A 23,403-nucleotide genomic window follows, 5' to 3' on the forward strand; every position below is an offset into this window, starting at 1 on the left:
GACACGTGTGTGGAACATATGGGCGGATGAAATTTATTCTACCTATATACACCAGCTTTTGCATCTGTGATTTTATCTGAAATGTTCTTTTTTTTCCTGAAGTGTATCCTTTTTTAAAGCACTAGCCACCATCTGTCTGCTCTGGTAAGCCTGGCTAGCCTGGGCCCCTGGTCGCAGCACACTTGACTACACACCACAGCCACACAGTACAGTACATATGGGCACCACATGAGTCTGCACACAGATACCTCAGGAGTGAATGCAGTGGGGTGACTCTCAGAGGGGCTCTTCAGGGGTTGAGCTGTCCAACTTTGAGGCCACCACCAGTTCATGAGCAAGGACAAAAAGGCAATTGCATGTTATGAAACAATGCAATCCTCCTTTTGAATCAAGCTCCTTTCTCCTTCAGCCCCCGGGGGAGAGAGGAGGGGCTGTGTGCCCACTCTAACCACCTCCTCCAGTAGCTGCAGGCAGAAGACTATGGTGTCCATTTTTACAAGATTCCTCATTGTGGCAATGGAGCACACTTGCCCTGTACAGCTAACAGCAGCTGCTGTGACAACAACCTTGATTATATAGATTTTGTAGATCTCATTTCTGCTTCCTTTCTATTGTTAAACAGTCCCAGAATACTTGCCCCTTGCCCTGTCATAGGAGACAGCCGACCACAGCTACTACCTCTATGATAGGTACCGAATACCAACAGAACTCAAACAGGCAAATTGTAGACTCACCAAGATTTCATATTTCCTTTTTTATTACCAATCAAAAATAAATTCCATATATTGTTTAGCAAATATTATCATTGTCTTGTGACAAAAGACACAAGAGTCATAACAACAAAACTCCCCGAGAGTCAAACTCATAACAATGCCAAAATAAATCACAAAAATATACAAATTAAAATCTTATGCAAAATAAATATGAGTTATTTGCTATGGTGGCTGTGACTTGCCTACCCATTTGGAGGCCATTTGCGGAGGTCTCCCTTACATGGGAAGACCCTTACATGGGGGTGGGCCGGTTCCAGGGTATGGCTCAGCCCAGGAACCAGAGGTTGGAATAGGAAGTGAAAAATTGCACTGGGAGGAGGAAGTCATCGGACCAGTAATATTTGGAAATAATTATGACCCTCTGCAAGAAGTGATTAGAAGTGGGAAAAAGGGACGGGTTGAGGGACCATCTCTTGGTAGTAACTGTGTGTGCAAAGAGGTAGCTGTGGAAGTGTGTGCACCTGCTCCTTTTACTTCACACACTCACTTGGTTCAGGCCAATGCGGTTTGCTCCACTTGGCACTCAGGTATCTCAGGAACATAGCTTTACGAGCTCCCATGTGGACTCGGAAAGCAAGCTGCTCCTGTAGAAAACTGAGGGGTTTCCCCAACAGGGAATAAGGTCTGGTGTTTTTTCTCCCTCATGACTGAGAACCCATAGGTGTCCCCACCTTCTCTCCAGACTTTGAGGAATAAATTCTGTGACTAGGGAAGACTTCAGAACTGGCCAGGGGCAAGTATACTTGGTGCAAGACACTTCCTGGTCCCAAGAGTTAGGATTGTCCAGGCGCCTGAAAAACAGAGCACTTGGGGTGACAAATCACTGGCTGAGGAAAGGGTCAATAAATACTACTTAAGTGGAAGGTGTGCAGTCTCCCTTGCCTGATCTTGGGCCCTCAGCAACTGTTCCACTTGACAGAAGGTACCAACGGGCCAAAAGGGCCAACGTGGACCTTAGTCCCACAGCCTTTCCAACAGTGGCCAGCCTGGAGCTCTGCAGCAGGGCCTAATTCAGCCCCAGTGGAAAGGCACTGGGGTAGAATTTCACGTGGGGGTGGAACTCTCAGGATCCAGTACCACTAGCTTCAGCGAAGGCCAGGATGACAGCTCAGGTTAGGACTACACAGATGGGGGAAACAGGACGGCCAGCTATGTGCCTTTTAGGTGGAAACCTCCTTTCCTGGGTTTTATTAAGTGTGTGCACAAGGTTGGGTAAGCCTCAGCCACAGAGGAAAAGGCACGAAGAACCTGCTTAGGCTGGCTTCTGATATGTCCTGTTGTCCTTAATCCCCAAGAGGCGATGGGGTTTGGGGAGGAGAAGCAGGGAGTCTGGAAAGTAGGGACTTCATAGGTCAGTGACTGACACTTGACTTTCATTGTGGGGATGAAATTGCTAACAACACAGATGCCCATGACCAGATTCCCTCCTGGAAATGAAAGGAGCTTCTTACACAAGTCACCTGTAATGTAGATGTTCTCCCGCCTGGGGGGAAACCTTTGGTAAAAGGGCAGGGTCTGGGGAGCACAGGGATGAGCAATCTTAAAGGTGTGAGACCCTGTTTAACACTTTGAATCAAACCAGTAGAGACAGGGATAAGTCCTCAGCCTAGCTCAACTCACCAGGAAAGCCATCAGCAGAGTTCTAGGAAATTCCAGGATCCAGCAGTTGACAGGAGTAGGTGTGCTCCTCTCTGTAGCTGGGAGTACCATGTCCCTCATCACAGTTACCCAGAATCCCTCAGCCTCAGCGACGTCAAACAAGCCTCAGTGCATGTGTCCAGGCAGTTGTTCTCAGCGCTATTTGGTTCTTTGCTTCTTGAAAGGAACTGTCTTGCTCCCAAAAGAAAACCTTCCTCCAGCAGGCCTCTAGGATACCATCTCTGGAGGAGGGGGGGGGAAGAGGGGGAGGAGGGGAGGAGGAAGAGTGGGCTCCCTGAGTCAGGGACATAAGCCAGAAGGTCATGGCTGGGAGCAGATTATGGCTATTGCTTCCCGGGGTGAGAAACCCTACCCCTTTTAATTAAAGTTTTTGTGGAAAAAATGTTGTTTTAAATAAAGTTCCTTAACCCTGTCTTCCCTTCCCCATTCCTTTCCCAAAATAATATTTAAAAAGAGGAGCAGTGAGCCTAGTTCAGAAATTCTCTCAGTAAAAAACCGCCTTGCTCATGGTAGCTGGCCCACTGTCCTGCCAGTCCAGCTCTGGGCAGCTGCTACCTTGGAGCTATTCAGAGGTCCCTGTCAGAGGCCAGACAACCCACACTGGGGGCCACCTGGCTGCTCAATTAGACAGGCTATCTGCACCCCTTCCAGCCTAACAGGCTCCCTATCTTCATGTGGGCCCACTGGGGAGACCCCCGCGGGGCAGGCGGGGGGCCCCGGGCCCTCCTGTCAGATGGCGCTCTCGTGGGAGGCTTTGTGCAGCAAAGAGTTGCGCTCATTGAGAAGAGTTGTGGTCTCATCTACCACGGGCAGCTCAGACTTCCCGGCTAAGTTGTCCGTGCAGATGGTGCAGCCATCCAGGGGAAACTGAGGGCAGTTCTCCATTCGTGAGGCCAGCAGCCCATTCTGGTACTGTTGCCGAGTGATCTGTAGGAGGAAGGGATGGGGTTCACAGAGGAGCAGGGACCAAGAGGCAAACTTCACAAGACCCAGGGAAACAGCTAGCCAGTGGGGGTGCTGGGAGTCCAGAAGAGAGGACATGATCAGCAGAAGTTTCTGCAAGCTTCTAGAAAGAGTGAGGAGCCAGAATAAAGTGGACACATCCTGGGCCTGGGCCCTTCATACCACATGTGGTGGATGAAAGAAAGGATTTGCTGATTCCTGAGGCAGACTGATCCAAATGCCCAGGGCAAGGAAGACAGCGCTGCCCAGATGGGAGACACACAGGAGCCCTCACCTTAATGTACTGGAGGTCCATGAGCGCCCGAACGCTGAAGTCGGAGATGTACTGGCCCAGGATGGAGCTGCCAAACTGGTTGCTGCTGCCTGCCAAGGTGGCTGTGCTCGAGAGTTCCGTGCGGTCCGGGTAACTAAGAGAGGCTGAGCGACTGAGGGTGGTGGGGTGGGATGGGGAGTGGTCTGTGGGGAGAGAGACGTGGTCAGGCTGGCAGCCCTGGTACCCCTCACAGCCTCTCGTCTAACCTGTCCTGTGGACCCCTGGGAGCAGGAGCCCCACCGGGAACGGGAACAGTTCTTGGGGACAAACAAGCTCCAACTGCAGAAAGTCTGACCTCCTCAAAGCCAAGGAGTTAGTCTGCTTAGAGGTGTTGTGCAGTAAGTATTAAAAAGCCTACCAAAGCAGAAACCAAAAACCAAAGACATGAAATTCATGTCTCCAGAACCCCTCATTTCCCCAACACCTCATCAGTCAAGGACAACACAGTGATGACCCCGCCACGGAAGACCAGGCACTGTCCTTGTCTCCACAGCAGCTTCTATCAAGGGACATACACTGCATACTTTTAAGTTACATTAAAAGGAAGAACATACAGTTTTGTACCCTCTCATGACGTGTCCACACAGACCTCTCAACATGGTGCCCTATTCGCCTCTTAAAATGCTTTTAAGAGGTCAAAAGTGTGCTCTGCGCATGATCTGTTCTGTGTGGAAGAGCCCTGCCCACTTGCGTCTGCTGGCCCCCAGGCAATCTGACAAGGGGGCCAGGCGTGGCAGGTCCCTGTCACAGGTGCCCAGAGCCCCCAGAGATCCAGGCCAGGCTGGGCCACGTCTCCCCTGCCCTGAGGCGAAGCCTGGGGGAGGCGCCTCTTTCTGTGAGGGGCAACAAGGCCTCCATGCAGCTGACTGTGAGGAAATGGGGATGACTCAACCACAAATGAGGAAGGAGCAGGCTCCTTATTTTGAGAAAGAGAATGTACCCATATCGGACATCATTAGCTCTTATTTTTGAGAACACTTAGAAAACCCTGAAATGCACAAAGTTAACTGTGAAGGCATGCTGGCTTCTTTTAAACAAACAGGAAGTGGACTAAGCTTATTTACTTAGTTGAGCAGTAAGTTACTAACTAACTACTAAGTTAGCTATTCTAACAAACAGCTGGGTGAAGAGGGCAAACATAAGGAATCCCGGTGACTGAAAGACCAATGCAGCTTTAACTAAGTACTGTCTTTGCGCTTCATTCCTAAAACTAGGAAAATATAGTCAGGATAATCTATGATTGATTGGGCAGTGTACAATCATTAGAGGATCACGTGTGTGCATTACTTATCCTAACTTATTAACATCTCTAAGTTCTAGAAAAGAAACACAAATATTATGGATATTACCTAATATTTCACATTAATCATCTGGATGATGGAAAGCTTTTGATTAATGCTTATTAACACTCGAGAAACTGAATTTAAAAACAACACAAATTAGTGATGCAGTCTTTCAAAAATAGAGGCCCTAAAAAGAAATATACCAAAATACGAATTGTTTATTTCTGCATAATGAAATTATGATACTACTTAATTGCCTATTTTTTTAAAGATTTTATTTATGTATTTTAGATGGAGAGAGAGTGCGAGCAGGAGGGGCAGAGGAAGAGGGAGAGAATCTCAAGCAGACTCCTTACTGAGTGAGAAACCCGATATGGGGCTTGATCCCAGGACACTGAGATCATGACTGAGCTGAAACCAATACTTCCTAATTTTCCTGAGATTTTTTTTACCTCTTTTCTCAATTTTCTAAATGAGCTATACCACTTTTATGATTAAAACAGAGTAAGTGGTGCTGGCTGGCTCAGGTGGTAGAGCGTGCAACTCTTGATCTTGGAGTTTGAGCCCCAAGTTGGATGTAGGGCCAAATAAGATCTGGTGCACCTGGGTGGCTCAGGTGGTTAAGCACCTGACTCTTGATTTCAGCTCAGATCATAATCTCAGGGTCATAAAATCGAGTCTCATGTCAGGCTCCACACTGGGCATGGAGCCTGCTCCAGATTCTCATTCTCTCTCCTTCTGCCTCTCCCTCACACTCACTCACTTGCTCTCAAAAAAATAAAAATTAATTATATTAAATTGTAACGAGATAAAATAAAACAGAATAAATGTGTAAAAAAAGTTTTTTGTTTTTTTAAACTTGGTAATTTCATTTCTGAAAGGATATCCTAAAGACATAATCATAAACACAGAGAAAGTTTTCTCATAAAGAGATTTACATCATGGTGTTATTGAGAACACAGATCCCAATGACTTTACATGAAGGAGGGATAACAAATGAAGGCACGTGTGCTTTGGGAATACTGTATGGTTCTAACTAGAAAGCTTATGGAAAAAGCATGTCTGTTCCTGTGTTAGGTCAAAACAGCAGGATCTAAGCCATGGATGCATGAACTCCTGGCCAATTCGAAGCAAGAGCAAGTGCAGAAGAGAGAAGGAGACTGAGGTGTTGGCCAAGGAGGACAAACATGGTCCATTCTGCTGTCGTTAGACATCATCCACTCAAAAAGGCTGTTAGCAGCGTCCCACTTCCTATTATAGCCAAATTATAGCCTATTATAGCTGTTTGAAAAGGGCAAGTGACTTCTAAGTCACCTTTTTACCTTTCTTTTTTTTTTTTTTTAAAGAGAATCAATAGTAAAATATGCTTGGTACAGCTGAGAAGAAAAAAACCAAGCTGTACAAATATAAAATGGGCAATGATGGACTCTGGTCATAGGATTTTAGGACTGTTGGGGCCTCAGGAGCTGCTTTATATTCCACTCCAAGACTGGAGCTCAAAGGCACTTGTAAATGCTCTTAACCTCCTCAGGGCTCACCAGGCCAGGCCAGAATTCTGATGGGGAGACCAGCACTTTCTGCCACCCTCTGCTGCCTCCATCTAAACAGGATGGCAGTCCCTTGAAATGACTGAGTCCGGTCAACCAGTTGCTGGCTATCCTGCATAAGACTCAGGGGTATAAAATATCAAAGGCCAGAAACAGCATGTAGCGTTGGGCCTTTGCCTTGATACTTTCTGATTGGAACATCACGTTTTAGTTGTGATCGAGAAAAGAATAAATAAAAATTGAGCTCTAACCAAACATTTCATACCCATTCTCTCACTGCTCCTGACAATTCTAAGAAGTGGGCGCGTGTATTGTTCCCATCAGACATGAGGGAACAAAAGACTGAGAGTAAGTCAGCTCCTGGAATCATTTTAGCTAACAACTGCAGACAGCATTCAAACAGGGCAGTCTGCCCGGGGCCGCACTTCTAATGCCCGGCGGCTGCCTCCCCCTGGCAGGCAGACACCAGCAGCCACAGAATGAAGAGCAAAGCCTGTGAAGAAAGGAGGAAAGTTTTTTAGAGAAAGCTGATGAGATGAAAAAGCATCCTGATGTGTGTGAGAGGCCTTGATTGGGGGCGGGGGGGGGGGGGCAGCTGGGCTCACTTGGCCTGGCCAGAAGCAACCCTCCCTTCCCACCCTGTGTGTGTGTGTGTGTGTGTGTGTGTGTGTGTGTGTGTGTGTGTCTTCTCAGGACAGAAGACCTTGAGGAAGCCCTTCCAGGACCAGGGCAAAGCCACCCAGTAACTGGGCCTGAGGCCAAGCAGAGCCGGTGCAAATCAGGATGGCCCACAAGTGTGAACAGGTGGGATACCCCAAGATGCACATGGGGAGCCCCAGTGCCTGCTGGGAGAGGTTAATAGAGCTGTGGTGTGTGGGCTCAGGCGATAGATGGCAGTGCAAACTTCTCCAGCCATGCCATGTTACCTGAGAGCCAGGAGAGCAGGGAGTTCCGCTTGCCAGGCGGACACCCGACCTGGGTTGAAGGCACTGGAGCAAAAGAGGAAAAGGTCAGCGACGGGGAGGGTGTAGGAGGCAGAACATGGAACCACGGGAACAGGACAGAGAAGCACACCTGCTGGGGGCCAGGCTCCCTTAGGCAGAGGGGGCACAACAGAAAGGGAGACATAGCTGATGGGGAGGGAGCTTAGGGCAGACCTAAGCCCTGCTCAAAGATGGCCAGAAGCTCCCCCAGTGAAGCCAGGGCCCCCCAGAAGCCATCCCTCTCCCTTCTGGCCACTCCATGTGGGAACTGAGTGCCTCCAGGTCAAAGGATGGAGCTGAGGACCCTGACCCAAGCATCTGAGGCATCGCTGCAGAGAAAGAGTGCCTGGAAGAAATGTCCCATGACTGCGTGCCCTTCTAGACAAGATTTCCCCCAGCTGACTGGCGAGAGGTGCTCCTGGGAGGGGCTGGGAAGTCCTCCATAAGGCGAGGCATCCAGGCAGGGGGCCCCTGCTCCAAAACTCTTCCTTGGAGCCTTGCCTCCCCACTGCTTCCTTCCTGGAGCCCGCTCACACTGGGAGAAGGGCAGAGCTGTGTCATACCAGTGGAGAAGCTGAGCTGTATCAGTATACAGGGGCTGCCCTGGGCCTGCACAGCATCCTCTTTGTCAAAGGACAGCAACAGGCCTAACACAGAGGCTCTCCACCAGCCACACCACACCTCGGTGTGTGGCCTGTCCCCCAGCAACAAAGTGGACTTTCACTTTCCAGTCTGTGGCCACCTGGAGTCCTACTCAAGGCGCAGAGGGGGCACAAAACTAGCAAGCAGCTGGTCTGGCAAGACTTGGGTCTTGCCTACAGGGTGCCCACTCTGGCCACAAGGGCCCTCTGGTAAAGCGAGCCTGAGCCACCCAGGATTAGAGAAGCAGAAGGCACCAGGGTGGCCAGAGTGGCCCTTCCCTGGATTTCCCACAACGTTTCTCGGAGGGGTGTGTCCAGTTCCCTCTTTGCCCCCAGTCCCTTTATGTCATCAGAACCAGCCCTTGGGATCCCTGGGTGGCGCAGCGGTTTGGCGCCTGCCTTTGGCCCAGGGCGTGATCCTGGAGACCCGGGATCGAATCCCACATCAGGCTCCCAGTGCATGGAACCTGCTTCTCCCTCTGTCTGTGTCTCTGCCTCTCTCTCTCTCTCTCTCTCTGTGTGACTATCATAAATAAAAAAAAAAAAAAAAAAAAAAAAAAAATTTAAAAAAAATAAAACCTGAGGAGCGATTTAAAGCATTTAAAAAAAAAAAAAAAAAAAAGAACCAGCCCTTAACCAAAAGGTAGTGGCTAAGCCTCCTGAAAAGTCAAGCCCATCTGCAAACTGCCTGGCAAACAGGCCCTGGCTCCCAACCATGGATATCCTGGACCCCCTCATTCCCCCTACACCTCAATTCCCCTGCCCCAGTCTCTATGAGCAAGACCCTGCAGCCTCCCTCCACCTGCCTTCTCTCACTCTTCTGGCTGCTATAGCTACTTGTCCAGCTGGCTCAGTCTGCTCTCACACCTCCCCTTCCTCAAAGGCCATTAATGGCTTCTTGCTTCCTATCACAACCCAGTGCCATCAACTTTTGGGGGCTCTCCAACATGCCCTTACTTCCATGGTTTTCTCCCCCACCCCTGCCACCACCACTCTGGCAGGTTGGTCTCACATCTCAGGACATATTCTCAGCTCCCTGCAGGCTTTTGCTCAGATTCCCATTCCCACCTCTTCCTGCCCACTCTTGGGGTCCTGTTTGAAACAGCCAGGTACTACTCTTCCGGACTACCTCCACTAGGCCCTGGCAGCTCTGGCCCTCTCCTCTGAGCCACTTGGACTGCCCTAGGTTCTGGGGTGCCAATACAGGTCTCCCTCCATCCAGGTATGCTAGACGGCAGCACAGATGCAGTCCACGACTCACCAGTGGTGGGCGAGGACAGAGCCATGGTCCCATAGTAGGAGAAGGCGCCTGTCTCAAACTTCATGTTCTCCTTGCCGGCCTCCACCTCCACCTTCCCCTGGAAGAACACAGAGTCAAGGTGACAAACAGACTGAGAAGGAAAACTCAACCAAGGAAAAGACCAATGGAGGCAAGAGGGAGAAGTGAGGGCAAGGAAGAGTTGGTTCCAGAGCCCTGAATAGCTCAGGCACCCTGACCTGGAGGCTCAAAGGTGGCCTCTCAGGAGGAGGATGGGCAAAGGGGGAGCAGAGGCTTGGGGCAGGTGAAGTGGGGAGAGCAGGCATAGAGCAGGCCACTCACCTGCAGGATGAGGATGAAGTAGTCGGCTGGCTTATTTCGGGTATACAGGTAATGGCGGATATAGTATTTGTTGTGCTCGTCAAATTTGAGTTCCTGAATGACATCTGGGTACTTGAGCAGCCGAAGCAGGATCTTCTCTGATATCAGAGAGGGGCTGAACTGGGGAACCTCTGGAGAAGAGAGAAGATGAGACTTCACAGGGGCCCTGGCCAGGCAGACAGGGAACACAGTCACTGTGCCTGCTTACTGCCCGGACCCTCCTTCCCTCTGGCTCTGCACCTCTGTGTGAAGGAAGCACCCTTGGATCCAGACTGGTCAGCCCCGAGTCTGCCTGCCCACCTGCCTGGGCCGCAATGGCAGCTCTTACACCGATAGTGCATGACCTTGGGCAAATTACTTAACGGGTGTTTCAGTTTCCCCATGGGGATTAAAAACTTCATAGGGTTGGGCGCCTGGGTGGCTCAGTCAGTTAAGTGTCTGATTCTTGGTTTCAGCTCAGGCCATGATCTTGGGGTGGTAGGATCAGGCCCACATTAGGCTCTGTGCTCAGTGGGGAGTCAGCTTGAGTTCTCTCCTTTCCCTCTTCTCCCCTGCCCCTCCCCTGCTCACACTCTAGCTCTCTCTCTCTAAAATAAATAAGTAAATCTTAAAAAAAAGAAAGAAAGAAAGATAAGAAAGAAAGAAAAAACTGCATACGGTTGGAGAGCCTGGCTGGCTCAATCGGTGGAACATGAGACTCTCAGGGTCACAAGTTAGACCCTGCATTGTGGAGACGCCTGGGTGGCTCAGTGGTTGAGCAGCTGCCTTTGGCTCAGGGCGTGATCCCGGGGTCCTGGGATCGAGTCCCGCATCAGGCTCCTTGCATGGAGCCTGCTTCTCCCTCTGCCTATGTCTCTGCCTCTCTCTCTGTCTCTCTCATGAATAAATAAATAAAATCTTAAAAAAAAAAAAAAGCCCCCACATTATGTACAAGACTCCTTAAAAACAAAACAAAACCAAAACCAGGGATCCCTGGGTGGTGCAGCGGTTTGGCGCCTGCCTTTGGCCCAGGGTGCGATCCTGGAGACCCAGGGATCGAATCCCACGTCAGGCTCCCGGTGCATGGAGCCTGCTTTTCCCTCTGCCTATGTCTCTGCCTCTCTCTCTCTCTCTCTCTCTCTTTCTGTGACTATCATAAATTAAAAAAAAATAAATAAATAACAAACAAACAAACAAAAAAAAACCAAAACCAATACTTCATAGGGTCACAATGAGGTTAAATGGGATCATACATATAAAGCACTTAGACACATTCTCGGATGGAAAGTGCTCATAAATGTTACCATCATTATTATCATTAGCACCATCACCAATATCCTGGCAGGAAAAATAAAGAATTAATACACTTCAGCAAGTGAGGGCTGAGAAAGAAGTGAGACTTGGGGCGAGGGACGGAATAGGCAGGAGCTTTTCAAATCAACAAAGGGGCTTTGAATCAGGAGAAGAGGAATGTCATTGATCTAGAGGTCAAGTCCTGCTGGACCCCGCACATGCAGGCAGAGTGGAGTGGGAAGTGAGGAGAACAGCTGGATCCAGGCTTCTTGGAGAGCGTGAGCCAGATAAGCGTATGGGCCCACAGCACGTGGGAGGGCCTCTTTCTCCCTCCTCCTCCCCAGCATCTATGGTTCTGGGGAGCCCCAGTGCCCACCTCAGGTACTCCCAATGGTTCTTTTCAAAACTAACTTGGATGCTTCCTAGAGGTTTACAGCGGCAACCCATCAACAGAGAACAAATCACAGGGAGTGCCCCAGGCAGGGAGGGAGGCTGCCTCGACCCCTTTCTGAGACAGCCACATTTTCCCTCCACCCCTCACCTGCCACAGCCCTTGTCCCATGGGAGAAAGTAGCCAGAGGCCCAGAAGTCCCCCTCCGAAACTGTATCCCACCAACACCAGAACGTCCTGCCCTCCTTGCTCTTACCCGTGGCCAGGAAGCGATGAGCAGCCAGAAGCAGCTGAGGTGAAATTTTCACCTTGAGTTCATTGTCAGCATCCTTGAAGGCCGAGAAGTCGCGTTTGTTCTTCTCAGATACTCGTTTCCGGCTTCGGTTGTCAGCTGCAAGAGAAAGAATCTAGAACTGAGAACACTGTCCTCTGCTGACCCAGGGGCAGACTAGGACCTGCCTGCCAACTCCCAGCTCTGCAGTCCCTTCTTCCACACACAAGCAGCAGTGTCCTCCTCAGGGCAGGGCCCCCGGCTTGATGCTGAGGCACGAAAGCCAGAGGGAACAAAGGGGCCTCATCTCACTGATCCAAGTGGCGTGCCCACTGCTCACACTAGCCAGTGTGAGGCATCGAGTTCCTGGGTCTCAGAGTGTTGGGCCTCCCATTTCCCTGCACTGTGGCCTTCCAACCTAGGGACACCTAGGGTGTGAGCAGGGAAGGGGTTCCAGGCCTGTGGAAGGAATGGAACTCACTGTACATATCCGACTCGTCCAGGATCTCAGACTTGATGATCTCCTCAATGACGTCTTCCAGGGTGACAAGGCCCAGCACCTCATAGAAGGGGTCACCTTCACCCTCGTTGTTCACCTTCTGCACGATGGCCAGGTGAGACTTCCCTGGGGGGATGATGCAATGAGTCAGGCAAGAGCAAAGGGACCAGTCATGAGACGCCTCCACCAAAATGTTAACACATTTGGGGTCATGAGTCACTGGGGTAGGGTCATGAGTGGTTTTTTTTTACCCTTTTCCGTATTTCCTGAAGTTTCTGCTGCAAACAGATATTGCTTTTATAAAAAGGAAAAACAAAAGGTTTTTGTTTTGTTTTGTTTTGTTTTTTTATCTTAAGGCATTTAATTAAAGACCTTTTGTTTCATTAGAATGAAAATGGCCAGGTCCTGCCCAGTGCTGTACATTAGGGTCTTTTGAGAGTCCGGGAGAAGGGAAAGACCCACACTGACAACCTGTGGACAGCAGAGCCATCGGTTGGAGACATGAGTGTGCCAACTGGACATGGGGCTCCTCAGACGGCCCCCGCTGCCCATGGGGCCTCCAGAGCCACATTCCTTCCCTCTGCTCTCCTTGGCAAACTCCCCAGCATGTACCCAGGGGCCGTGATACTGCCCAAGGCAATGGCTCTCAGTTCCCAAAACCATTAACAAATTAGTACAGGCTGTAATTAGGCCAGGCAAGTACTATAATTAGAGATGGGCCACCCCTCCAACCTAAAGCAAGAGAAAGTTAGAAGGCAGAGGGTGGGGAGGAAGGACCCTCCAGAGAAACTTTGTGGGGTGGCAGGACATTCTGGGCCTTCCTTCCAGATTTGTACTCGGTTCTCATGCCCCTCGCCCCAGTGCATTACAAGAGGGAGGCAGCCAAGGGCTGGGCCCACATTTCAGCTTGGATGGAACTGTGTACCCCACACACGAACACACGTTTGGAGCAGCCTAAGGGGAAAAGCCCTGGGAGAGCTAAGAAGGTCAAGCCAGGGTCTCCTGGGCAGCTTCCCTTCACAACCTAGTCTCAGGGCCCCAGTCTATGGACTTCTCTGCAGAGGGCATTTTCCAAGTCTCCAAGGCCATGAGAAATCCCCCAACCCCGGATACACTCCTCGAACTTCAGGGAGTACCAGATCTCAGGACCAGCGTTTTAAAAAAAATAAAATAAAGGAAAAAGATATCAAAGGATATACCACATGGGATGAAGGTGGGAGTGGTGTTCTGTGCAACTTTCACACACGTGCCAGTCACTGTGTGTGAAAGTATGCTCATCATACACTCATCTCCAGCTCCGAGTTATAAACTTTCAGCACCTTGCTAGAACCATGCACCCAGACCAGACCTAGACAGATCCATGGCTAGATTCAATCAAAACTTATAGCTTCCCAATGTCTGCTAGATGTGAGCCAACGAGAGAACAAGAGGGCCGTCAAGGTTCTCCAGCGGGCAGCAAGGTACTCATCTGGCCCCCAGGCCTCTCTGCCTGCTGGAGGTTGCCCACCCTGGAATGCCTTCTAGAGACAGAAACAATGCTCTCAGTGGTCTAAGGCAGCCAGCTGCATAAACTGTGCCATCAGGCAGGAACCAGAGTTAAAGCAAAGTAGCTTTTACCACCTTCCAGACTGGCATGCTCTAAGATTGGTAATGCCCAGTGTTGGGGGAAACAAGCAAAACAAGCACACCCTCAGAAGTCCTCTGGTTGGTGGGCAGGTAAACGGGCGCATTTCAGGAGGCCTATTTGGCAGCATGACTCAAAACCAAAGGTCCCTAACCTGGCACTCATTAATTCCACTGGTGGGAAGTTGGATATAACGTTCCCCAAAGCAGAAAGACACAGAAGCAAAGAGGTTCATTAGAATGTTGTTTTTAACAACTCAAACCCAAAACAACCTAAATCAATAGCAGTGGAACTAGAAGGACTGACTGGGGCCACGACTGCTCTGGGGGAGAGGCCCTATTATCCCTCACTCTGTGCTCTTCTAATACTGTTCTATTTGATGGGCAGGTTTTACTCTAGAATTTTTTTTTCTAGAATTTTTTTTTCTAGAATTTTTTTTTAAAGATTTTATTTATTTATTCATGAGAGACACAGAGAGAGAGAGAGAGAGAGAGAGGCAGAGACACAGGCAGAGGGAGAAGCAGGCTCCATGCAGGGAGCCCGATGTGGGACCTGATCCCAGGACTCCAGGATCGTGCCCTGGACCAAAGGCAGGCATCAAACCGCTGAGCCACCCAGGGATCCCCTAGAATTTTTTTTTAACTGAGAAAAAAATCAGGGGAAAAACAAAAATTGAGGAACAAAGGGAAACTATGTGAGAGACCAGGGTGGGCAAGGACCCTCTGTGCCTAAACTGGCACAGACCCCAAGGAATTGGCACATTCCCAAGGAATGGGGTATGTCTGAATGTGGCTCAGTTAGCAGCGCCTTGCTCAGAGCCTAGAAGTCAGCACCCCCAGCGCAGAAGAGACACAGCTTCAATAACCTGAGAAAAATGTCCTTTTCCCTATGAACCTCCAATTAACCACAGGTTCACAGCAAATCCTGATGCACAGTCACGGGTTGCACTGAACTGCACAGGGAAAGGTTGGTGGCTTCCCGAAAGGGCAGAAATATCCATCTTGCAGAGGAAATGAGCTGATTCCTTGAGCCCAATCTTGCAGCCATCACAGTCCTCAGGCCTCCTCTCTGAGGCTCCTTTGTGTGTGGCATCACTGGTGCGTGCAGGTGCCCTCTAGAGACAGGTAACTCGTAGGTGTACACACCTGGGGCACCGCCAACAGTCACCTCTGTTCTGTGCACTAAGAACCCAATGTGTTGGTGCTGACTGTGGCTGGCCAGCTGGGACCCCAAACACAGATGCTGGGCTGAGGGACAGTCGGTTACCCTCTGCTGGCCCAGCCGTGGGACCCTGAACTGCGCTGCCCTTTTTCTAATTTGTCTGCCAAGAGGGGGCTTTTTTTTAATGTTCTTAGCAGAAGATTCTCCTCCTTGCCCAGAAAACCTCTTTTGCCAAGTCACCAATGACCTCCAGTGATGGGGTCTCATGCTCAGGCTGCAGCTTCTGACCAAGGGTCACTCTCCCCCGCTTGCTGGAAATCCTTTTTCTCCTTGGCTTCTAGCAACACAGCTCTCCTAGTGTTCTCTGACCTCAGGGGCTGCTCCTTCCCTCCGACCTTGTGAGAGGGTCCCAGGGCTCAGTCCTTGGACCTGGACCCTTGCCTCATGACTTTAAACACAAACTGTATGTCAAAGTCTCAAATAAACATTTGCAGCCCAGCCTTCTCCTGTACCCTCCAAGCTCTATACCTAACTGCTGGCTGACAGCTAACTAGCTCCTGGATCCGATGCCTAACACCTTGAACTCCACTTGGCCAAAACCAAGTTCTTTGAGTTTCTTTCCCCCAGCCTTCCCCATCTCTATCTATCCAGTAGATCAGGCCATGGGAGAGTAAACTGTGCTCCTCTCCTTCCCCACCCTTCTATATCCAACCCCATCAGATCCAACCCCATCAGATCCTGTCAGCTCTGTCGGCATGGGACACCTAGAACCTAGCCTCTTCTGGCAGCCTCTTCTGCTACTGTCACATTCTGGACCACATGCATCTCCATCTCATCCAGGCAGCTAGACTAGCCTCTAGTCAGCTCCCTGTCTTTTTTGTTGTTGTTGTTGTTTTTAGATTTTATTTATTTATTCATGAGAGGCAGAGGCATAGGCAAAGGAGGAAGCAGGCTCCATGCAGGGAGCCCGACAGGGGACTCGATCCCGGGTCTCCAGGAGCACACCCTGGACTGAAGGCAGTGCTAAACTGCTGAGCTACCCAGGCTGCCCGTCAGCAGCCTGTCTTATCCTGGACCCCAGGTCAGATCTCAATACAGCAGCAAGAGGAGCAAAGTCAGGTCACCTCACACCTCCGCAAATCCCACCAGCGGCTTCTATCTCACTGCAAGTAAAAGCCTCATCCTCCAAAGTGGCCTAGGTCTCCAGAGCCCTTGGTGCTGACCTCCCACATCCCTCCTCCTCTCTCTCTCTCCAGTGCTTGGGTGAGCCTCCTTGTTATTCCTTATATAAGAGGCTGCTCCCTTTGCCTGGCTTGCTCCTCCTCGACATAACCGGGCAGCTTGCCCTCACCATAGGTCTTCCTCTGAGGGCCTCAGTGAAAACTGCAACCCCTCTTCGAGCACCCCAACCCTAGTCACTTAGACCCTAGTCACCATTAAATCACTTAGAATAGTGCAGCCTGGGGGGCTCAGCGGTTTAGCGCTGCCTTTGGCCCAGGGTGTGATCCTGGAGACCTGGGAGTCCCACATCAGGCTCCCTGCATGGAGCCTGCTTCTCCTTCTGCCTGTGTCTCTAACCCGCCCCCCATGTCTCTCATGAATAGATAAATAAAATCTTTTTAAAAATAAATCACTTAGAATATAGGATATATTTATTCATTGTATTTATCGTTTATGCTAGATTTTGAGCTGCATTACAGCATGGGCTTTGGTCTGTGTCCCCAAAACTCAGAACAGTGAGGGGCACGCGGCAAGTGTTTAATGGATATTTGTAGAATAAAGGACTCATTCATGCAGATATTCCTTAGGAGAAGAAATGTAATCAATCTGAAGGGGGAAATGGATGAAGACTAGATAAGCATTCTTTTGAACTTTAGTAATTAAGAAGTTTCTGTAATTCAAAATCATTTTTAATGTACCTTTTAAAATAAAAGGGCCAGGGACACCTGGGTGGCTCAGCGGTTAAGCGTCTGCCTTGTCTGCCTTCGTCTGCCTTGTCTGCCTTGTCTGCCTTCGGTTCAGGGCGTAATCCTGGAGATCCTGGATCGAGTCCCACATCAGGCTCCCTCTGCCTATGTCTATGCCTCTCTCTTTCTGTGTCTCTCATGAATAAATAAACAAATAAAATCTTTTAAAAAATAAAATAATAAAATAAAATAAAATAAAATAAAATAAAATGGCCAGGGCAGCCCGGGTGGCTCAGCGGTTTAGCGCCGCCTTCAGCCCAGGGTGTGATCCTGGGGACCCAGAATCGAGTCCTGTGTCAGGCTGCCTGCATGGAGCCTGCTTCTCCCTCTGCCTGTGTCTCTGCCTCTCTCTCATAAATAAATAAAAATCTTTAAAAAAATAATAAATAAAATAGCCAACTGAGGACCCGTTTTTATGATCTTCATTGTATGAAATTTAAATCTAACATAGAATTTTTATTTTAATGAGTTACCTCATTTTATTACTAGTGTCCATTCAACTGGATAACTGGATCTTGGGGGTGGCTGGAATGAGAATGGAACATGAAAATTTAAATAATACATCTAACCCCAAAAGCTGGGAATCCCCCCCCCCTTTTTAAAGTGGTCCTTATTCAAAAAAAAAAAAAAAAAGACTGAGGAAATACAGCAAAATGCTTATATTTGCTGATCCATGGAAAATTACTGATATTGGGCTATTTTTGACCCAGAAAAAATGGCAATTTCATATGATTAAACCTAAAAGTATGGGGGGGGGGGGTTCAGAATGGTTTGTTTTCTTTTTTATACTTTTCTGAAGAGAAATTCCAACCTTTCCATAGTCAATAGCATTAATTTTATAATCAGAAAGAAACACATCCATTAGTATAACTTTGAAAAAGACTGTCACACTGCTTCCCCGAAGGACCCAGGGCTTCTTGGGCCTTCTAAACTCCTGCACTGCTGGTACAGGGCACCCTGGCCGTGGGAAAGGAGGCATCTCGAAGCCACCCTCGGTCTGCTCTGGGCCACACCTGACTGGCAAGCTTGCCCACTCTGCCTTTCATCGACCTTTGTCCAGCCAGGCCTCCTCCCAGTCAGAGAACCTCAGCGAGGCCTCTTCACAGCCCTCTCCCACCTGGAACCGGGCAAGGAGTGAGAGGCCCCAGAACCTGAGTCCCTCCACAACCCTACCTCTTTACCTGTCCCCCCTCGGCTCAGCCCTGGTGGGCTCAGCCCTGGGCGCCGCAGCTGTCCCCTCGCCCTCCAGCAGCACTTGCTGGCTGCCTAGGCAGTCCACTGGCGTCCAGCTCAGTCAGGCCCACTCTGTGACTTCACTCCCCTCCGCGCTACCGCATCCCCTCCCCTCACACGCCTGGAACACAGCAGACCCCCACATTCTTTGCTGGACACACACAGACTGGTCTCCAGAGGCCCCAGAAAGCCCAGTCACCTGCCTTCCACAGTGCCCATCTTATTAGCAAACTGCTGTGTCCTCTTCTTCTCTCCATATAAAAAAATAAAATAAAAATAAATAAAAATAAAAAAAACTTTATAATCTCTCAAAGACTGTAAGAAAAAGACATTACTGTGTGCTGGGTTTCAAAGTCCACAAGGTCCTGGACAGGGCCCTATTCACCAACTCCAGCTGCTTTTTCTCGTGTGGAAGATCCAGAGGCCTCAGATCAGACATATGCCATTGCCACTACCTAAGACTGGTGTCCCAGGCATTTTCCTCACTGATACCCCAACAAACCCACCTCCTGACCTCCCAGGATCCCAGCACAGGCCCTGAGCGCTTGGGCACCTCCCCTGGGAAGAGGTGCTGGCCTGGCTGCCAGAAGACGGCCGCAGTCCATAGGTCTGCACTTGCAGGTGACAGAGCACCCTGATTTCCTGGGAATCCCCCTCTTTCCTCCCTCCACCCAAGTCAGGGGCAGCATTAAGCTGACTATTAATAGTGCTGACCTCCATCAGCAGGAGGGGCAGCCCATCCCAATAAGAAGATGCAGGCGGGGCAGCATTGGCCTGGTGAGGAAGCAGAGGAGCAACGCAGCAGGAGACAGACCCGCCCCGTACAGCCCTCCACCCCAGCACCCCTCAACAAGCGGGTGGGAGAGCTACACACAAAAAGAAGTTTCCCTAAGTATCCCTAAGCAGAGAGGGCCAGGGAGTGAGCTGTTTAATCAGTAAACCACTTGAAAGAACACAAATGAGACCCTCAATTTTAATATAAATTAAAATATACTGGGACGCCTGGGTGGCTCAGTGGTTGAGCATCTGCCTTTGGCTCAGGTCGTGATCCTGGGGTCCTAGGATTGAGTTTCCATGAGGCTCTCCATAGAGAGTCTCCTTTTCCCTCTGCCTATATCTCTGCCTCTCTCTCTGTATCTCTAATGAATAAATAAATATTTTTAAATAAATAAATAAAAATATACTGGTGGACCACAGAGACTAAAACAGTCCTGTACTGGAGAGAATGATGACATTCTTTTCTTCAGGATTTGGCGGCATGTGTCAACATGGAAAACGTGCAAGACCTTGGCCTCAGCCATGTCTTCCACTTCTAGGAAAGACCTTAAGACAAAGGGAAAACCCAGGCCAGTGGGCAAGCTGTGCCCACGAGGGTCCATCCAGTGTGGTTTATGACACAGTATTGCAGCCACTAAAAATTAGGCTGATGTAGACAGAAATATATTTAAAGAGACAGTGGTTCACCAATTGTGTAAAGCAAAAAGTTACAAAACAAGAAAATAAGCGAACTACACCAGTTTCTTCTGCTTTTGCTTAATGCATTTTAAAATCAGCATATATTACTTTCTTAGTTTTACATTTATAATCAGAAAGGATAAGAATGATGTCTCATATTGAGGGGTGGAAGAAAGCAATACAGTTGGTTCATTGTTGACTTACTAGAAAACACACTAAATATATTCATATTCTGAGTGGTGGGATAAGGGGGACTTTCATTTCCTAATCATTTTCCTCCTTTCTAAAAGTTTCTACAGGGGATCCCTGGGTGGCTCAGCAGTTTAGCACCTGCCTTTGGGCCCAGGGCATGATACGGGGAGTCCCACATGGGGCTCCCAGCAGGGAGCCTGCTTCTCCCTCTGCCTGAATCTCTGCCTCTCTCTCTCTGTGTGTCTTTCATGAATAAATAAAATATTTTTTTAAAAAGTTTCTACAATAAATATATTACTTTATTTTTACATTTTAATTATGAATACACTACACCTTTCTGTACCTTGCATTTCACATTCAGCGATGTCACTGGAGCACAGAACTCCCTCTACTTCCCCTATGGAGTGTTATGCTGGTGGATCTGCCAGGGTGGATTTAACCCTCTCTCTCTCTTCTGCTAATGGACACACACTTGTTTCCTGTGCTCTGTCATTTGATGCACATGAGATCCCAATACAGGTACAGCAGTGAAGCTTCTAGGTCAAAGGGTTTGGGCACCAGCCAAATCTGACAGAAATCTCCAAACTCCCTTCCCGATTTCTACTCTTGCCAGAAGTTATATCTGGTGGTTCTTGATGCATTCCTTAATGCCTGGCCGTGAGGCTATAAATACACAGCAGGTGCCCAATAAGTAAGCCATCAATAAATACAGCCAGTATAGCTGGTCATGTTTTTAAAAAGAAAAGGAAAATGGAAGGCAAGACAAAAAAGGAAAAAACTGAGTGAAGCAGGAAAAATAAAAGAGAGGAAATGACAGAAGGCCAGCCACAGAGAAAAGGGAAAGGGAAATGCAGACTTTGCGGCCAGCTGGCCAAAACAGAAAAGCATTTCTAGAGACCTACCAGGAGACTTGCCCAGCCATTCTGAGCAAGACAAAACACAGCCTGACACTGCCCATTTGGGACCTTCTAGGACAGGGTCTCCAAAGGGGTATTCATCCCAGACTCCATTCACATCTATTTGTATTCCAAGATAAATAAACAACTTTAGCTTTCATGTATATACAGACGGACAGTAGGCTCTGAGCAGGTGTGCATGCGTCCGGACCCTGTGGGAAGGGGTTCTCATCCTCACTCCATGGCTCTCCAGTAAAGTGAGAGGAACTACAGATGAGGTGTGCCCAATGTCACGGGCTTACAGATTATGTTGAGCACTCGTGACCATATTAATGCTCATTAAACAGACAGTTGTTTAACCAGACTCCCCACCCACCTACCCCACCAGCTAGGAAATCCCAGAGTGAGGCAAACATGCACCTACAAAGTCCAGAGCTGGCCCTCTCCTCCCCCTGCCAGCCCTCTATCAGCCAGCAGTGGGGAACACCAGTAATGGGGGAACTGAGGAATGGGTAGCTAAGATAATTCTAAACTGTCAAGAAAACTATTTGAAACATCAACTTATAGTCACCAATCAGTAATGATGAATCCCACAAGGGTGCTTTGTGCCTTGAGGAAGAATATAAAGCATGTACTAGAGATAACCTGAAGTGGAAACTACCAAGACATCTCAAAATAATGATTATTTCATCATCTTAAAAGCTTTTGTGTTTGTTTTATAATATACATATGGGTAAAATGGTACATGTATACAATTTTTGAATGAAAGGAGGTACAGATTTTTAAAAAACGTTTTTTCTCATAGGTCAGCATGAACAAAAAAGTGTGGAGAGCTCCTTTAGAGCTCTGAAAGGATGGCCAGACCTTAGTTGTCCCTTTCAGAGTAGCTAGTCAGGTGTCCCCCTCCTCTGGGTCCCCCTCCCCCCAGCTATGGAACAGTGGGGCTGAGCATGTTCCAGGGAGGGGAGCCCAGGCACTATCCCTTGCACAACTACTATTCACAGGAGGACACTGAGGCTCAGGGAAGGTCTGCCCAGGATCACATTGTGTGGGAGGGCAGGGGGAGTAAACTAGAATTCAGAAATGGGGCTTCTCTAAATAATCTTTCAACCCAAGCACCCCAAGGGTGGAGCTGTTGGCAAGTGGATGTCAAGGAGACCCTAAGACTGGTCTCTCACCCAGGGACGGGTCTTCAGTGCCTTTGATTGTTCATTTAGCCTTCGTGCCTTTGATTGTTCATTTAGCCGGTAGTCTCTAATTTTTTAACCTTTTATGATGGAAAATATCAAGCATCTACAAAAGTACAGGAAATAATATAATTACACCCTCAGGGCCCTTCACAATTAACTACTCCAACTCCTGCAGCCAATCTTGTTTCCTCTTTCCTCCTACCCGCTGGCTTATTTTGAAGCAAATCTCAGATTTTATCTGTAAACATCTATAAATTTTACAGGCATTTCAGTTAGTATCACTAAAAGATAAGGACTCTTTCAAAACACAGACCACAATAGAACACAATACCACATCTAAATACATAATTCCTTAAAATCATCAACACCAAGTGTTCTAATTTCCCCAATCTGATAAAGATTTTTACACCTAATTTGTATATATATATTTTTTTTCCTGTTATTGGTAACAAAAGTACAAAGAAGGACATTAAGATTACTTTTAATCCTGCCTTCCAAACACAACTACTAGTAACTATCTTTTTTTAATTACTCTTTAAATTAAATAATTTATAAATAGTTCATATTCTCTGTATTTTTCCATGTCATAAAAATATTTTTAAAAATTGAAAGGCCTCATAATATTTCATTGTACACATGTGTAAATAATCCCAATTCCCACTGGGCTCTTAAATTGTGCCCCCTCTCCTTTTTTTTTGTTTTTTGCCATTACAAAAATCTTTGTAGTAAGTACATTTGGTTATATCTCTGTGTCCTTCAGATACATTTCTAGGATAATCACTGGGTCAAAAGATAGGTTTGGGTGTTTTGTTTTGTTTTTAAGTTTCTTAGGTTATCTCAGGAGTGTGGTCAGATCTACCGCTGATGTCTTCTCAGGGATGTGGCAACCAGGGACAATTCAGAAGGCAGGGAGGAACACACGGAACTAGAGCAATTTTGCGCAGCAGAAGAAAATGAAGTGGAGAGGAGACACTGGCCCTGGCCTGGCTGACAATGCCTCCCTGAGCATGGGAAGGGCAGGGGCAAGCAATCGATCAAGAGGTGCCATGGGGGTCCCCAGCCTCCTTTCCACTTTGGATCCTCACAGCAAACTGCTTCTCCCTTTCCACCAGTCCTCTCTTCTCAGGAGCACCGCTGGCCTCATCCTCTGTTATCCTGGCTCCTGGCCATCGAGCCTTCCAACCCATCCCCCCACCAGGAGGAGCCCCTTTCCTCATCATACCTCTCTGCTCAACTGCTTACAGACTCAAAGCTCCCTTACTGCCATGTGAGGCACCCATTCTTTGGCCCTGTTTGTGCAACCAGCTGGTAACCTACAAAATAATCAATCTAAAAGACTGACCATTATTAATGAGCCCATATGTCCCATGTGTGTATGTCCTGAAGATGTTAACAGGATATTCTGCTAAATGCTTAGCTACTGACATCAAGATACATTAAAGTTTGGGGCT

At 48.5% G+C, this 23,403-nt stretch overlaps 1 protein-coding gene across 3 annotated transcripts in view; it reads right to left on the bottom strand.

Moving 5' to 3' along the window:
* Positions 1–735: 735 nt before the first annotated feature.
* The window catches only part of CNNM4 (cyclin and CBS domain divalent metal cation transport mediator 4), a 39,812-nt gene continuing 17,144 nt past the window's right edge, over positions 736–23,403 (bottom strand). The window contains exons 2-8 of one of the 3 annotated variants that reach the window (XM_038551116.1): positions 12,217–12,360; positions 11,721–11,855; positions 9,763–9,932; positions 9,424–9,520; positions 7,465–7,527; positions 3,670–3,851; positions 736–3,359 (exon numbers count right to left, since the gene is read on the bottom strand). In XM_038551116.1, the coding sequence (XP_038407044.1) occupies positions 3,162–3,359; positions 3,670–3,851; positions 7,465–7,527; positions 9,424–9,520; positions 9,763–9,932; positions 11,721–11,855; positions 12,217–12,360 (989 nt within the window). In that variant the 3' untranslated portion in view covers positions 736–3,161. Of the gene's footprint in view, positions 3,360–3,669; positions 3,852–6,803; positions 7,032–7,464; positions 7,528–9,423; positions 9,521–9,762; positions 9,933–11,720; positions 11,856–12,216; positions 12,361–23,403 lie in introns of those variants that run through there. The other 2 variants (XR_005365795.1, XM_038551117.1) reach the window with 2 other exon arrangements.

Source organism: Canis lupus, chromosome 10 (genome assembly GCF_011100685.1).
Source record: "Canis lupus familiaris isolate Mischka breed German Shepherd chromosome 10, alternate assembly UU_Cfam_GSD_1.0, whole genome shotgun sequence".
Lineage (NCBI taxonomy): Eukaryota > Metazoa > Chordata > Mammalia > Carnivora > Canidae > Canis > Canis lupus.